Here is a 17,433-nt window from a genome sequence, read left to right as displayed (position 1 = left end):
AAAATAAAATTTGAACTACGAACAGGTATTCCTGTGATCAATGACGTTCTATACACATGGACGAATATAGAAAAGTGTGCTTTAAGACAATGTATGCACACTTCTCCTTAGTCGTGTGTCAACTGTCAGTGTCTGAATCGAGTTCTAAATTCAAAATACGTAACCTACATTGAATAGATGTTTTACATTGCTGCTTATTGCCTAGGAATATTTTAAAGAACTGGAGTTAATGCGGCAATGTATAGATAAAAAGCAGTCGAAGCTTATTATGGTGCAATTTGTGGCATATCACATATTTCGGCTATGTTTTTATACGTATACGTGATATACCAGTGGGAGGCTCAGTGCACAGGATGCCGGCTAGATAATGGGTACCACAACGGCGCCTATTTCTACCGTGAAGCAGTAATGTGTTTCATTAGCTTGACTTTCTGCTCGTCTCGTCCCTTACTGTCATTAATAAATAAATAAATGTCTATATGTGTAGAACGTCTTTGCCTGTTGTGATATTTTACACTCTGTCACCCACAATTTCTATATCGCTCATCATCTCTTGAGTCTTACAACGTGGAATAAATAATCATAATCACATCACGTTTTTTTTTTTATAACTTGGAAAAACCAACCCATACAGAATTCATAAAACACCTCTTTGCACATTAATTACCAAGTATGAATAATGTACAAAAAAGTATTTTAATGTAAAATCATCTGGTGAATCGTGTTTACGTTTTTATACATCACTTACCTCATTAATACTTTACGTAAGCCAATGAAAAACAAATGTAGTATCAACTTAGACCGATAAATAAGTTAGACAGATCAGAACGAGAGTTGAACAAAGCATACAAGACTTTATGAACGACACATCACTCAAACGGTTGGCTCAGTTGGAAAGAGCGCTCGGAAGGAACGCGAGAGGTCGCGGGTTCAAGTCCCGCATCGTTCATAAAATTTTGTTTTCAAATTTTATTCAAATTCAAATTCAAAAACACTTTATTCATGTAGGTCACGGAAATGACACTTATGAATGTCAAAAAATAAATAAAAATATTGTTTCTTATTGAATTTACCGCTACTTCGTAAAGGGTTCAGCTAATGAGAAGAAGTAGCAAGAAACTCATTGCCACTCTTTTAAGTCAAGTATTACATTTTAATTGTTTTACAAATCATTTCAATTACAATATATGCAAAGTGACGCATCAAAAAAACTCAAATGTCAAAAACTGAAAGGCTTACACGAGTAAGTCAAAAAAAGAAAAAAAAGTAAATTAATACTTATAAACACAAGAGTTATTGAGTATAGTAGATGCATCAATCCAGACATACCGTAAATAAATAATTCGTGTATTTAATCCCAGAAATGAGGGTTATCACTTTAAAAACATAACAAATTATTTTATTTAATCTTCAAATTTATTTTTTTATTATAACGAGTAAACAGTTCTAACTTTCTACTATTATAGTCATGAATTTTATGTACAAAACAAAACTGTCGTTAAATCCAATATTTTACGAGTTTCAGTACACGAGTTAAACTCTCAGTAGCCCGGGCTAGGATTGCTTCCGACGGCTCCGTCTAGTTCCGTTGTATCTCAGATTTAGCACTGCCTTGGACTCTGATCAACCAAACAGGTTTCATATCCTACTCCTTATTGTTTCAAACATAATTATAAGCCAATTTTTAATAATTTCCTTGTTTAATTTGCTGAATTGTACGTAACATTATAATGACGTTTATATAATTATGTCTTGACTTTTGTAAATAATTACATTTAACAATGTAGAACTTAGACTTAACATTGTAATTTAATAAAAGGTACAAATTAAGGTAGAAATGTCTTTTAAGAATAATAATGTTTTATACATTATATACTAACAAAACATATAGCTGTGAAGATACATGAATGTTTAACATAGGCAATAAGCGATTAAAACGAAAGTAATTACAGTTTTACATAATTCTCCTCCATAATCCCTCCTCTGTCCACCAGGCATGAGGCAAGACTCTTCTTACATTAGTGCTCTGATATACCTACCTTTTATACCGTAGCCTAATTTTAAATTAAGCATTAACATTTTAAACAAAATATCATTAGTTAAGATGTGTTGATTCGATTTCTATTTATTACGAAATAAACTCATTAACGATGTATTTAAACTTATTCTAATTCAACGACCCGGCTGTGACCGCGGGCCTTTCATGACAGTCCCATTTACAGGCTCAATAATATATTGCATAAATATTTCGATAATCATAATATTTCATAAAATACTTATAAAACTTTGAAAAAAACCTATTTCTCTGTAACAAAAACAATAACATAACATCTGAATGTGTGGCGGTCCTCCACAGTGCGGATTTGTGGAAGCTGTGGATTGAGCTTCCTTGTGCGGTGTTTCCGGGACGATACGACATGTGTACCTTCAAAAAAAGCGCGTACACCTTCCTGAAAGGTCGGCAACGCTCCTGTGATTACTCTAGTGTTGCAAGAGAATGTGGGCGGCGGTGATCACTTAACACCAGGCGATCCGTACGCTCGTTTGTCACTCTTTTCCATAAAAATAAAATAAACCGAACAGGATGCCGGCTAGATTATGGGTACCAAAACGGCGCCTATTTCTGCCGTGAAGCAGTAATGTGTAAACATTACTGTGTTTCGGTCTGAAGGGCGCTGTACCTAGTGAAATTACTGGGCAAATTAGACCAAGGTGACGAGCGCAATTGTAGTGCCGCAAAGAATTTTTGGGTTTTTCAAGAATCCTGAGCGGCACTGCATTGTAATGGGAAGAGTGTATCAATTACCATCAACTGAATGTCCTGCTCGTCTCGTCCCTTATTTTCATAAAAAATGCACACATCGATACAGTAGTTTAGGAGCTCATCAAAAACAAACAATGTGACACGAATTATATTTAAATAAAACTAAAACTTGTAGACTGGTAGTTGTAAAGCATTACTGTATAAATCCCATTATATTTCCATTGAAATTTGTCACAGGTTAGGTAAGGATTGCATATATACAGTTTGTATTCATCCATTTTCGTACAAAACACATACGAGTAGAAAACGTAAGTATATAGAATGTTATTGAACCGTAGAAGCGAAAGTTAAGGCTGGTCCGGTTGTCCCTATAAGTACAATACCACATAGGAAACACACGGCGCGGTTGTGAAAGAAAACAAGAGGAAACTGTACCTAAATAGATTTCCGCTAGCATAATTATTGATTTCTTATTTACTTGTTAGATGTTTGAGGTCTGTCGCGGGTTAGCCTTCAATAGAAAATTATCAAGTATTGATCTATGATTATACTAGCTATTACTCGCGACTTCGTCCGCGTGCAATAATTACTTTGGGCAGCATTTTTGAGCGAAGCTAAGCGGAGCTCCCACTGGGTGACTCCAATTGATTTCTGTGTTCAATTGTTTCTGCGCCATTTCTGGACCAATTTTAAAAAAATTTGAACTCATAGTAAGCTTTCGGAATTTTCTAGGATATTGTCGAGACAGAATTTTGAATTTCGACTTGATTCAATTATTATAATTAAAAAAACAAACATGATTTACAAATTATTCTAAATTAGCACGCGCTATATATATTTATTTAAGAAAAAAGAAATTCTCATGTTTAAAAATGGCGCTAAATTCCAAAAGATTCTTTTATTGTTTTTGTTTGGATTGATTTAGTTTTGTTTTTGTACAGACTTAGTTAACCTCGCTTCGCTCAACTATACGCCGCTGCGAAGCGGTACGGCGAGCGATTGCGGCATCCTAGTTTAATTTTCTCTGTGGTTGATACATTTAAATAAGCTTACTAACTATATAACTTTAATCCCGTTTTTATTATTATTATACCCCTTAAATGCAACTTATCGATATCAGCATCATATACTCAATAAATACATACTTGTGGTTATCAAAATCAGCATCATAATATTGACTAACTGACCCGACAGACGTTGTTCTGTACATTATAAATAAAAAAACTTTTATTTTTTTATAATATTTCATAACATGAAGATGATATTATTTCGTAAGTTATGCTCCCTATTGTTATAAACAAATTGTTTCACAGCAGAACTGTCAAACCGTGAACTCTCAAGTTGGACTAAACTGCACTCCATGAAGTAATCCCCTTAAAAATCCTTTCATTAGTTAAGGAGTTCACTGGGAACAAACATCAGGACACTGGATCAGTCTTACTACCAATATGGTAAACTGCGTACTGTTAATTAATTTCCTCGACATAATTAACATTATTAACTCCATCAGTTGTCTCTTAAACCATCTCAGAACAATCAGAATATTGATTTGTTCACGTAATAAGTAGAAAATTAATTCTCACAATTATACACTCACACAGGCAGGCAAGCAAGAAATGTGAGAGTCTGATCCTCTTTTCGTACAATCAACGGATCAACTTGATTTAATTTTACTTTTAATTTATTATTTAAATTTTTTATTGAAGTAGTTTTGAGTGTTCTTTAGTGTTCATTCCGCCAATATTTGTCTTTTAAATAATTCGACACTTGTTTCGCCTCTACACGAGGTATCCTCAGGACATGTTGGCTCGCCAAAATCTGGCACGAGACTGAAGTGAACTAAAGAAAACTCAAAACATTTGGATATTAAAATTTTATTTCAAAAATGTTTTTCAAAAGACAACATTTTAATTGTCACAACGCTCTTATCAAGAAAATGGTTCCAGGTCTCTCAGGCTGAGATATATATAGAGAGTTTTAGGTATACCTTCTTGATAGTACAATAAGTAGTGTTTTACGAAAAGTAACAATGACACACCACACACACGCACACATGATCACACACACACACATACTCACACGAACACACACACACACACACATACACACACACACATACACACACAGACATCCTGTTTGTATAATATTTTTCTTTTGTTACATTATATTTTTAAACTTAATTTGTGATCCATAGTTTTTGGTACTGTTAATTTTAATTGATATGGAAGAGCGTGGCCTTCTGGCACAGGTGTTTCTCACTTAATAGAAGGTCACATCACTATTATGTTTGTAGCATTTTTGTTACTGAAATAAATATTTTTCATTTAAATTTTTTTTTAATATAGAGCGTACTTAGACTTTGCTCAGACTTAACTTACGTAAAACTTAGGTGAGTGTGATTAATCGAGAGCTTAACTTTTGCATAGCTCAGCATAATTTTAGCTGTTAAATGACTATAAAAACGAATTCAAAGATTTATCTCACAGGGTAGGGATGGATACTTACATATTTTTATAATAATCTTACACTCAGCTTAGTTTCATAAGTAAAGTCTGAGCAAAATCTCAGCGTTAGAAAGTACCTACCACCAACATCAGCTCCACAGGAACTTTCTGACCTTTGATCACTTTAATTTGAAAAAAAAATTGGCGTTGCGTAGATACGTCGCTTCATTGTGTGTCTTCTACCGCATTTATCACGGGGAGTGTTCCGAAGAGCTGTTTAACCTGATTCCTGCCGCCGAATTCCCCCTTCGCACGACACGCCACAAGTTAGCATATCATCCCCACCATCTGGATGTGTGGCGGTCCTCCACAGTGCGGTTTTCAAGGAGCTTTCTCCCTCGTACTACGAAGCTGCGGAATGAGCTTCCTTGTGCGGTGTTTCTGGGACGAAACGACATGAGTGCCTTCAAAAAAAGCGCGTACACCTTCCTTAAAGGCCGGCAACGCTCTTGTGATTCCTCTGGTGTTGCAAGAGTATGTGGGCGGCGGTGATCACTTAACACCAGGTGACCCGTACGCTCGTTTGTCCTCCAATTCCATAAAAAAAAATTATGATTGATGATATATTCCCAAGAGACATAAAGTCAAAGTCAAAGTCTAATAAATACGACTTAACCGAGTAGAAGGCATAATATGTTTACGTTTGTTCCTCGTGTTAACATTATGATCATCACAGTTTCTAGAAATTTCGCTAACGTACAAACATAATATTATTAAGAATATATATTCAACGCAATAGTAAAACTGTATATTTTTTTAAGATCTTTGTTGATAATGTATGAATAAACTGCACTGTACAAACATTAATCGTATTTATCTTCTACGAGTATATCGTTACATTAAAACTCGGAAGGCAAGACAATAGGACATTAAACTCAAATTAAACATATTACAATGTAAAATTTAATTGAAAATACAATAAGAAAACTGAAAAACACTAAATGCTCTTTAGTTTTTGCACTTCTTTTGACGCCGGTTGTGTCTAAATTGGCGTTTGAAAATTTCGTTTATATAATATTTATATTGTCTTAAGAACAAAGCATATTTTATAATAATTTCAAAATGAATACTTCGTCTCATCGAATTCTTGAATTAACAACAGTACCGGCCATATGTTTTGACTTAAGTATTCGATAGTTTGGTTTAGTTTGACTGGGCTTAGCCTGAGATCTATAGAGCGTACTTAGATTTTGCTCAGACTTTACTTACGCTTTACCAGTGTGAGGCTCCTTTGCGCAGGATGCCGGCTAGATTATGGCTACCACAACGGCGCTGGCAGTAATGTGTAAGCATTACTGTGTTTCGGTCTCAAGGGCGCCGCAGCTAGTGAAATTACTGGGCAAATGAGTCTTAACATCTTATGTCTCAAGGTGACGGGCGCAGTTGTAGTGCCGCTCAGAAGTTTTGGGGTTTTTCAAGAATACTGTGCGGCACTGCATTGTAAGGGGTAGGGCGATCAATTACCACCAGCTGAACGTCCTGCTCGTCTCGTCCCTTATTTCCATACAAAAAAACGTAAAACTTAGGCGAGAGTGGTAAATCTCAAACTTGACTTTTGCGTGATGCAGTCTAGTCTTAACTTAAGCTCGGCATAATTTAAGTTGTCAAATGACTGTTAAAACGAAATAAAAAATTATGCTTACGATTATATTATTCAGCTGACACTTAGCTAAGTTTTTGGTAAGTAAAGTCTTAGTAAAAAAGCCTCTTTATTGATCTATGGCGCGTGTCAATTAATCTTCTCATATTAAATAATGGTGACGATCTTATGTCTCTATTATGGAGGGTAGAGGCAAGGAGAATCATCTCATATGGGAGAGAAAAGTTGAAAAAGTGTCCAGCTTATGCTGTTAATAACAGTTCAAAATTTTCTTATTATTAAAATTACTTCCACAATGGCGCTGGTGTAGGCACAGGGTATGGTATGAAGTTTGCTGAACGAATTGAAGTATGCCGAGTTAAGAAATTAATATTAATGTCGACTAAAGTAGTAATTATTGAAAATTTTAACAATTTACGTGGTACCAAATGATGTAGTAAATATAACCTTATAGAATAATTACAGAGAAACGTACACCTAGAGTGATTTTATATTTGGCGCTTCTTTTAAGATCTACCCTGATGCCAATATAGCGCAACACTAATTTAACTTAATTAAATAATAAGTTTAATTGTACAATATTACTTTGTAAACATATTTATTCGATGAAAAAAAAAAGCCCGCTGAGTTTGTTGCGCCCATTCTTCTCAGGTCCGAGGCATTCATTTTGGAATGGGTGGTAGTTTTTTTGACTTTCAATAAGTGATGTCACATCCTATTTTGAATAAAAATATTTGAATTTGAAACCCATTTTGACGGACACTTTTTCATAAACACAAAAGATTCTGCTTGCCTCTACCATCCATAGCCACTAATTATCTCCTGAGTCCTGCATGCCTGTCTGGTGTCTATGGGAAATAGTAGAACAGTATTGACACTATAAACTTTAAACCCGAGTAATTGCATTAAAACTATGGTGTTGTAAAAATGATAATGAACATTACGGTACCTTGAACATAGAAATGAATGTGGAAGACAAAAATCAGTACAGATTGCCGACTTTCTAACTCCATTATATCTGACAGTACAGAATTTAATTGCTACTAATTTATTAAGCCATATTAACTAAGTTTGAATCATAATACAGCTGTTGCATGGACTATGTTATTCGTTTACTTTCTTTCACATACAAACGATGTAGTTAATTTCTTTTAGTGTCCGTTCCAAGTTGAATATTGAATATACGAAAAGCACTTTGCTGTAAGCAGTTTTCAATTTCATTTAATTTTTTTCTGTCATCGAAAGTTAGGCTTTTGTCATACACAGTTGAAGTTATACTTCTTTAGGCGCGTTATGAAAAATGATGATAGTGAAATTTTAAGATGCGCGCGCATCACTGTAACACAGAAGTAACAGTTTGAAGTTGTTTTTTTTTTTTGTTTCTTCGTCCATTATTAGGACAGGCAAAGGGCTCAAGCCCATACAGCGATATTCATTATTTAATAATTAATTGTCAAAGCCATTAGCAGGAATTTTATAAAATTGTTCTTTTCTAAAAACGTCTAATAATAGCACGAGGAATAAATCATTTTAATGATTTTTGCTTCGTTAGGCCACAGAAGTATAACTTCTTGCGTACATACATAAGTACACACGCAATTTTTTTAATCTTAGCACCGATCATTACCGATAAACAAACAATCCAGTCTCAAAGCTAGGTAATCTACTTTAACATGACATTAGCTAAATTCTTAGATAATTTAAACGTCTATATGGAGCCTCTTGCTGTTAGGCGACGCATTAAAACAGGCCAGGTTTATTACCTTAGTGGCATAACAAGCTACGTCTTACAATGGCGATACGTATGTCACTTTGTTTTTACGTGCGGCTGAAAATAGAGGCTAACAGTTCGCCGCTATTTTGCGATGTTATCACAGCTGTCACAGTCTATCTAGTCGTATAATAATTTAATATTTATTCTATGGCTAAATTATGGTGTGTCTTCCACAGAAGCTATATAGTAGGAAGAATAGAATAGACATCATATTTTGTTCTAATTTCAAAAACCAATATGTTGGTATACTTTTTTAATATGTCGGTTTACTTTTTTTTATTCATGGCTTATACAGAACGTCACTGGTATCTCTAACATAAAACAAATGCCAAAGAAATAATAATGTAAAGGACATTATATATGGGTGTACGTAATTAAAAACGCCACTAAAATAAATTTCTGTAACGTTATCTTAACTAGAGATTTATTTTTCTTTAATTCAGTTTATATCTCGTTAGTTAATCGTTTACCAATGAAGTTTAGCTCAAATTATTTTAATATCACGTAAACTCAGCTAGCTATGGCCAACAAAATGGTGATATAATAGTGTAAAAATTAATTCAATATGCTGGAGTATCTTGCGGTACTGCTGCTCGGCTTTTGGCTTGGTGTTGCAATCTTCCTCTATGTCTCCTGCTACTGGCTGGAGGAGATCTTAGGTAAGTTACTGGATATTCAAGATATTAATATAATATTTACAGACTTTTACACAAATTATCTTGTAGAAAACTAGACATAGGTTGTACTATGGGAACAAGACAACGATATATTTAATACAATATACTTACTTTTTTTATAAAAGGGGGCAAACGGGCAAGAGGCTTACTGGATGGGGAGGGGTGAGGCAGCCGCCCATGGACATCTGCAACAACAGGTGTCGAGAGATGCGTTGCCTGCGTTTAAGATGGAGTATGTTCTATTCTTGAAGGTCCCTAAGTTGCGAAAGCAGCAGCCGGTAATTGATTCCACAAAGTGGCTGTGCGACGCAAGAAATTTCTTCTAAAACGCGCGGTTGTGAAATGCCAGATGTCAACCTTACGCGGGTAGAATTAGATGTCTTGTGGTAGAATTCGGCAGCCGAAGATCAGAGCTCTCTCGTCAACGTGATGCGGGTGGTACTTTGCACGGATTGTCCGGTGGTGGAATTCGGCCGCTGGTATCAACCCGAACAGCTCCTCTGAGCACTCCCCCCGTGATAAATGCGGTAGAAGATGCAACTTGAAAACAAATATCCGTATTCATCATATAAATGACACCTACCAGGATTCGAATCCTTTAGCTCAATAAGCAGGGTAGCTATCCACTGAGCCTTAAGGGTCGTCAAACGTAACTTGATATAATATGTAAAATAAATATAATACATAAAAAGTAACTTGATATTGAATATATTTTAAGTAAACCGTGCAGTTTAAGTGAATATCAATATAGTTTGTGAGTGTGTTTGTGAGATTTTAAAGATCGTATCGACTATCGGTTGTCAGAAGTTGCGTCGATTTCAGATCGCTTTCCTTGGATTGTTATTTTGGCTAGATAAAATAATGAGTGTCTGTTGGTTTGAATGGAGTCCTCAGTGAGACAACGGAAATAAAAGCTACTTTATTGAGATTTCTTCTTCCTCTTCATCAGCCGGAAGACGTCCACTGCTGCCGGAAGATTTCCACGACGATCGGTCCTGCGCTGCCCTCATCCAACTTATTCCGGCGATCTTGAACAGATCGTCGGTCCATCTTATCAAGGTCCAGCCTACCAACACTGCGTCTTCCGGTACCTGGTCGCCATTCAAGGACTTAACTGCCCCAAAGGCCAGTTGTCCAGGCGAAAACCTGATGGTGAAAACTCATCTCAATCATACATAACTCATTTGCCTGCATAATTTAAAAAAAAAAAGCTCGCTGAATTTGTCGCGCCCATTCTTCTCAGGCCTGAGGCATTCATTTTGGAATGGGTGGTAGTTTTTTGACTTACAATAAGTGATTTCACATCCTATTTTGAATAAAAATATTTGAATTTGAATTTGCAGGTTTAATAATCTAAAGTCCTATGTTCATACTTGATCTTAAAACAATGACAAACACTTAAATGTAAAAATATGGCATGAACTCATAATATTGGTTTTATCCTTGTGTACTGCCCGGTTATATTATTTCAGTACCTGATGTCGATGACGTCACATCGTCGCTTAGGTACGGTGTGCAAAACAAGCATCACTAGGATATTATTATTAATAACTAGCTTTTACCCGCGACTTCGTCAGCGTGCAATAGTTTCTTTGGGCAGCATTGTTTATTTTTTAATATACTCAATTTGCAAATAATACACATAGAAACTGCAGGGGTAATAAATACATTTTTACACGCTTCTAACTATAGAACTTTCATCCCCATTTTTCATCCCCACACAAGTGTTAATTTTAAAAACACTAGAACAAATATGTATTTATTTTTTATCAAGTGCCTCAATACACAGTTTCAAGGTGTCATCTTCGGTAATGACGAACTTTCATACAAACTTCCATCCCCTATTTCAACCCCGCCGAGCCTTTTCGCTTCACGATAAAAATTAGCCTATGTCCTTTCCCAAGCTCTTGTCTATCTCTGTCCTAATTTTCAATCCAAAGGTGTTGTGTTGTGATGCTGATTATTATAATGATGAAAAAACAATGGAAGAATCTGGTTTAAGTTAAAAAAGCATTATTTTTCTGTCAGTACAATTATAGCGACCCAGAACAATACTAACTACAGAACTATTAGCAACAAAAGTCAAAACATAACAATGAAAACATCAAAAACAATGCAATGAATATCACGACATGTACCTAACGGTAATGAAACTGCAAACCGTACTTACGCAACAGGACGAGAACGGGGGAGTGGGAGAGGAAAGGGAGGAGGCTTCATGTTCCAGTGAGGTCCATCCAGATAATGTGACTGCTGGAGGACCGCAAGTAAATAATTATGCCTACGTCAGACCAATGACAATAATCTATGGTCATGTGTCACGAGGGTTTTATACACTGCACCATATCAGATAAGGTGACAATTAGTGATATCGTGGTGAGGACATAAAATCCTCCATGAGTGTGCATAATATAATAAAACAAACAGAAAGACATAACATCTAACATACCTTTCGTGGCTTTATAGCACTTACACACTCAAGTGCGAGTTTATTATGATATTAAAACGAACATGACATTTCAAAGTTTTCGGTACATAATTATGTTTTATTACTTGGAAGTAAATTGAATAAAACAATACAAAAAATTAAATAAATGATTGAAAAAAATTGACAATGCCGCATATGTTTTATTCATATAAAAGTATAAAATAATCTAAACATTTTCATTGTTTTTGTGCCCAATATAGGTAATTATTTATGTTTGTATTTATATCCTTATGAATGACTTCATGGTTTATGAAATATTAAATAATATTATGGCGGATCTTCAGTAAATATAAAATTTTAGATAAAATTTTCAGTTTATTTCGTGATAAAATTTATATTTTGACTATAGAATAGACTTGGAAAAAATTTTATGGCAAGACGGCTTCTATGAAATTATTTCGTCAATAATAAGATATTTTTATATATCTGTTTATTCAATTCATGGACCTAGGATGTAGCATTATTTAACTGGCTTCTTTAATAAATATAAGATTTTAACTTACAAACAAAACTTTTAAAAGAGTGTGTATGTTCTTATGTACGCACGTAAGAAGTTATTTCTCTTTGGCGTAATAAACAAAAATCCTTAATTTTTTGTATCCCTAGTGCTATTTTATGTTTGTAGAAAAAACAATATTGTAATAAGGAAGGTATTAAATATAACCAATTAAAATATTATTATGAAATTGTTTTTTTTTGTTTTTTAACTTTTATATAAATTGAAATTATATATTGAAAAATATTTAATTATCATCCATTGGTCGTGGTTTAGTAGTTATGTGAGTTACAAGAAGCTTATGGTAGCTGGATTATGATGCAGTGTCAAGTCAATGTTGTTAATGTCAAGGTGTCGAATTTGCGTGACGGTGTGCGCGCGCATGGTTAAAATTCACTTTGATAATGTTTCTTTAACGCGCCAAAAGATGTATAACTTTTCTTTATGAAATAAAGGGATGAGACGAGCAGGGCGTTCAGTTGATGGTATTTGATACGCCCTGCCCATTACAATACAGTGCCGCTCAGGATTCTTGAAAAACACAAAAATCCTGAACGCCAATACAGTAGCTCTCGTCACCTCGAGACATAAGATGATAAGTCTCATTTGCCCAGTAAATTCACTAGCTACGGCGACCTTCAGACCGAAACACAATAATGCTTACACATTACTACTTCACGGCAGAAATAGGCACCGTTGTGGTACCCATAATCTAGCCGGCTTCCAAAATACAATTAGTTTTCGATGATTGAAGAAGTAAAGTTCTATCTACTCTTACGGCCGTTCCCAATACTATCTACAGATAGAGATAAATTACTACCTTCCACTGTCAGTAATTAGCTGTCAATAATCTGAAACTGTCCCAATATACCCGATAAGTCATTCTTATCGCCTTATATTGGGGACGCGTGAATTGCAATTTCCATACAATTTTCTAACGCTGGTAAGCTATACGTCGTCCCATTGACAGGCAGCGTGTACGGATAATATTAGTTTCCGTCGATAAGTGTATTGGGACAGAAAAGTCAACGACAAGTAAGAGATAGACTGAATATTGGAAATGGCCGTTAAATGACTTTAAACGTAACAGCCCTCTTATAGACTTTGCGTAATTGAACAAAGTAAGTACTTAGCTTCATTCGCGATTGCGTAGGCAGCAAACACTTCACACTTCCATGTAATCTACAATGAAGGTGTCCGATGTCCTCATTCAAAGCAAATATTATGCAGTGAACAAATATGCTGTGTTTAAGAAGCTTCTAGAGATTTTTGAATAATATTAATTTACTAGCTGACCCAGCAAACGTTGTATTGTAGAAAAATGAATTGCTGTTCGTTAGTCTCGCTAAAACTCGAGAACGGCTGGACCGATCTGGCTAATTTTGGTCTTGAATTATTTATGGAAGTACAGAGAATAAATAAAAACAACAAATTTGTTTTTCCTTTCATGCGTACCCTGTCGAATTTATTGACGCAACGAATTGACAGTTATGCTGTGAAACAATTTTATTACAACAACAGGGTGCATTTTTACGAAGCAATTCTTGATTTTATGATATATTATTGACAAATTCATGTAAAACATTATTTTATTTGTTATATACAGAACAACAACTGTCGGGTCAGCTAGTAAAGTAATTAAAATATTCAATAATTAAAAAAAATTGATGGCGACCGATTCTACAATAATCATTATATTCGATTGCCATCTTGCAACTCTATTGCGAATTTGTGGATGGAATAGAATAATATTAAAATCGTCATACAAAAATATGTGTTGAACGTAGATCGGTGAAAATTTGTATTTGTATGTTTTTTTTAATGCTGAATCTGAAAAAAACAAAATATAAAAGTGTGTGCGTGTAATCATACGCGCGATTGAAGTAAAACTTAATAAAAATTAACTTTAGGGATAATTAACATATATATAAATTTATTATATTATATACATAATACAATAATGATAATTATGAATTAATAATGCAGATGAATTGAATGATAAATTAATGAATTATAATTAATAGCCGTGTTACCAACTAAAAACTCACGTATTGCTGAAGAGCTGGGAGCATTGTTAGATTTTTTGCTATTTTTTTTTCTCGGTAACGCTGACGATATAACCTCATCATTTGAGCGAATTTGGCAATTTCTCTACCCAGGAAGAAAAATATTTTTACAATAATATTATTATAATAAGTGAGATTTTATATATTTTACAAAGAATGATATAATGTTAAATTGATATTATTCGTCAGAAAATAAACACTTACTTTACAGGTCAAGTCATTATCAGGTTCTTGATTTTCTCTATTATTCTTATTTATTGATTAAAGAGTAAAATTTTCCTGAAAAACTGGGGTTCTGCCATTTCATTCAATTGAAGGTTAGATTATTATTAGCAGAAACCAATATGACGTTGTTATTGAATATTAACGAATACGGCTGTATGGGCTTGAACCCTTTGCCTGTCCTAATAATGGACGAAGAAACCAAAACCAAATCAACAAATGGCGCAAATGTCAGAATATTTCTGAAAACTTTTATTTATTATTATTTACAAAAATACAATTTAATAAATATAAACTTGGTTATTTTCGAATATTACTGAACAACTCGAAATATTTTTTTAAAACGATTTGAAGACTATAAAATTGTAACGGTTAAAATTTGTTTAAATTTCAGTGACTTTTTTCTGGCGGGAGTACTGAGCGTTACTTTCCTCAGAAAATATTACTGAGTTACTCCCAAGTCGCGCCTAAAGAAGTTTTACTTGAATAAAAAAATATATTTAGGGGTGGCCGATTCTCAGACCTACCCAATATGCACAAAAATTTTCAAACATATTGGTTTAGCTGTTTCGGAGGAGTTTGGTAACAAACACCGGGACACGAGAATTTTATATATGAGTTGTACAGCGGGCTCCAGGAGTAGTGCTCGTAATATAATTTGTATTTTTATTTTACTTGCGGCACTTATTCTATTATTTTAATGACAAAACCCCCCGAGGGTTTTGTCGTAATCGCCACGTATTGCATGTGGGTTGGGCGATCGCTGTTGATGGTGGTGCTCTCTCAGAAGGATGCTGCCGCGATGCTAATGCTCTGTAAAAAAGGAGGCTGTTCTTTGTATCTCTTTGTCGCCTTTTATAACACCCAAGGGAGGGGATGGCCAAGTTCTGGTGCGACACCAAACGCTCTACTTCGTCGTGGAGATCTTTGGGGAAGACCTTAGTCCTGCCGTTGACGTCTTCCGGCTGGAATGATGACTTGTTCTACTTATTTGCAAAATAGAAGGCGATCCACAAAAGAGAAAATTAATCTGCAAACATTATAGGTATTGTGAGTTTATATGCCTCGCCTAGTATCGGAATACTGGGTCTTGAAAACTTGAGCGAATTTGCATTCATCGCGCTGGACGGCGAAGCTATATTAACTTTGAAGAAACTGGGGGCTATAAATAGAGCACGGCAACAATTACAGCTGCCTCATATTCTGGAGCTATGCTGGAGTACTACTCTTATATTGGGTCTGGTGCACCCGAGTATCAGGTCGATACATTTGACTGCGTGCAACGTAGAGCTACTCAAAATGTCGGTGATCCAGTGCTCTGTGAACGGCTCTAGTGTTATCTGCTACATTTATCACGGGGAGTGTTCCGAAGAGCTGTTTAACCTAATTCCTGCCACTGAATTCCCCTTTCGCACCACACGCCAAAATGAGATATCATCCTCATCTTCTGGAAATGTGCTTCACAGTACTGTTTGCAAGATTTCTGTAGTTTTCTTTCACGTATAGACAAACTGTGAGTTTTCTTTTGCGGTGTTTCCAGGACGATACGATAACGCTATTGTGATTCCTCTGGTGTTGCAGAAATATGTGGCAACAGTGATCATTTAACATCAGTTTAAAATATACAAACCCATAAAGTATTTGTATTTACATGAAAAAAATAAGTTTGCTATAGCACAACGCTGATTAAATGATTTCGATAAAGAAACAATTCGTAAAGCGCCCCTGGCGGTAATTATATGAATCAATTTTCGTATGCTGACATTGTGTTTACCCACTTGATAGCGAGTTGGTGTAAGAAAGTTCACAACGAACGCTCGGCTCAGAGAGATTCTATAATGATATTTATATTACACTAGCTGACCCGACCGATGTTGTTCTGTATATAATAAATAAAATAATGTTTTTATATGAATTTGTCAATAATATAATATCATAACATAAAAAATGACTTCGTAAAATATGCACCCTGCTGTCCTAATGAAATTGTTTCACAGCAGAACTGTCAAACCGTGCGTCAATAAATTCTCTCATAGAAATTATGTACGAACACATCAAAGGAAAAACAAATTTGTTGTTTTTATTTAATTTATCAGTATTTTCCTATTTATTCACCTTTTAAACCTTCTCTGGACATCCACAAATAATTCAAGACCAAAATTTGCCAAATAGGTCCAGCCGTTCTCGAGTTTTAGCGAGACTAATGAACAGCAATTCATTTATATATATATAGATAGATTTATGTGTTTTAAGTGTAAGTACCTACAACACAGAAAGATACCTACTTACGTAAAAATATACTTATATTATCATACCTACTTATTGATTTTCTTTATAATATTTAGATTTAGTGGTTCTGTGTAGTTCATTTTCTGCTTCTCCCACGATATACATACAAGAAAAGTATAGAATTGGTTCTAAATACTGGTATTTAGTATCAACAAATCTCAATGGTCCTACATTTTCCTACTGTATATTAATTAGTCTCCCTTTCATTATTAATTAATTAGTAAATGTAAAATACACGCAGAAGATCCAACGGGAACAGGCTAGTATAGTTAATAATATTCCAATCAAATATTGTGTTGACTGTTGATACCGCAAAAGGAAATACGATTACATTCTTGTACAATATGTCAATGAGAAAGGTCAGCAACTTATTTACCTCATCATTGAAGGTATTGTGACTTGCGGATAAACAAGGATATTACAGGTATATCAAGTTCTGCCTTCGATTTTTGAAGACATTGACTGACTTTTTTTTTATGAAAATAAGGGACGAGACGAGCAGATACGCCCTGCCCATTACAATGCAGCGCCGCTCAAGTTTATTGAAAAACCC

At 34.8% G+C, this 17,433-nt stretch overlaps 1 protein-coding gene across 14 annotated transcripts in view; it reads left to right on the top strand.

Moving 5' to 3' along the window:
- The window catches only part of LOC126976256 (uncharacterized), a 162,259-nt gene that overhangs the window by 123,265 nt on the left and 21,561 nt on the right, over window positions 1-17,433 (top strand). For 3 of the 14 annotated variants that reach the window (XM_050824503.1, XM_050824501.1, XM_050824499.1), the window contains exon 2: window positions 9,101-9,301. The exons of 5 other annotated variants lie outside the window; for them this stretch is intronic. In XM_050824503.1, coding sequence (XP_050680460.1) covers window positions 9,208-9,301 — 94 coding nt within the window. In that variant the 5' untranslated portion in view covers window positions 9,101-9,207. Of the gene's footprint in view, window positions 1-9,085; window positions 9,302-17,433 lie in introns of all 14 variants that reach the window. 6 more of the 14 variants (XM_050824500.1, XM_050824497.1, XM_050824496.1 and 3 more) reach the window with 3 other exon arrangements.

The sequence above is a fragment of the Leptidea sinapis genome, chromosome 40, assembly GCF_905404315.1.
Source record: "Leptidea sinapis chromosome 40, ilLepSina1.1, whole genome shotgun sequence".
Taxonomy (NCBI): Eukaryota; Metazoa; Arthropoda; class Insecta; order Lepidoptera; family Pieridae; genus Leptidea; species Leptidea sinapis.
This window is presented reverse-complemented; position numbering and strand designations above follow the sequence as displayed.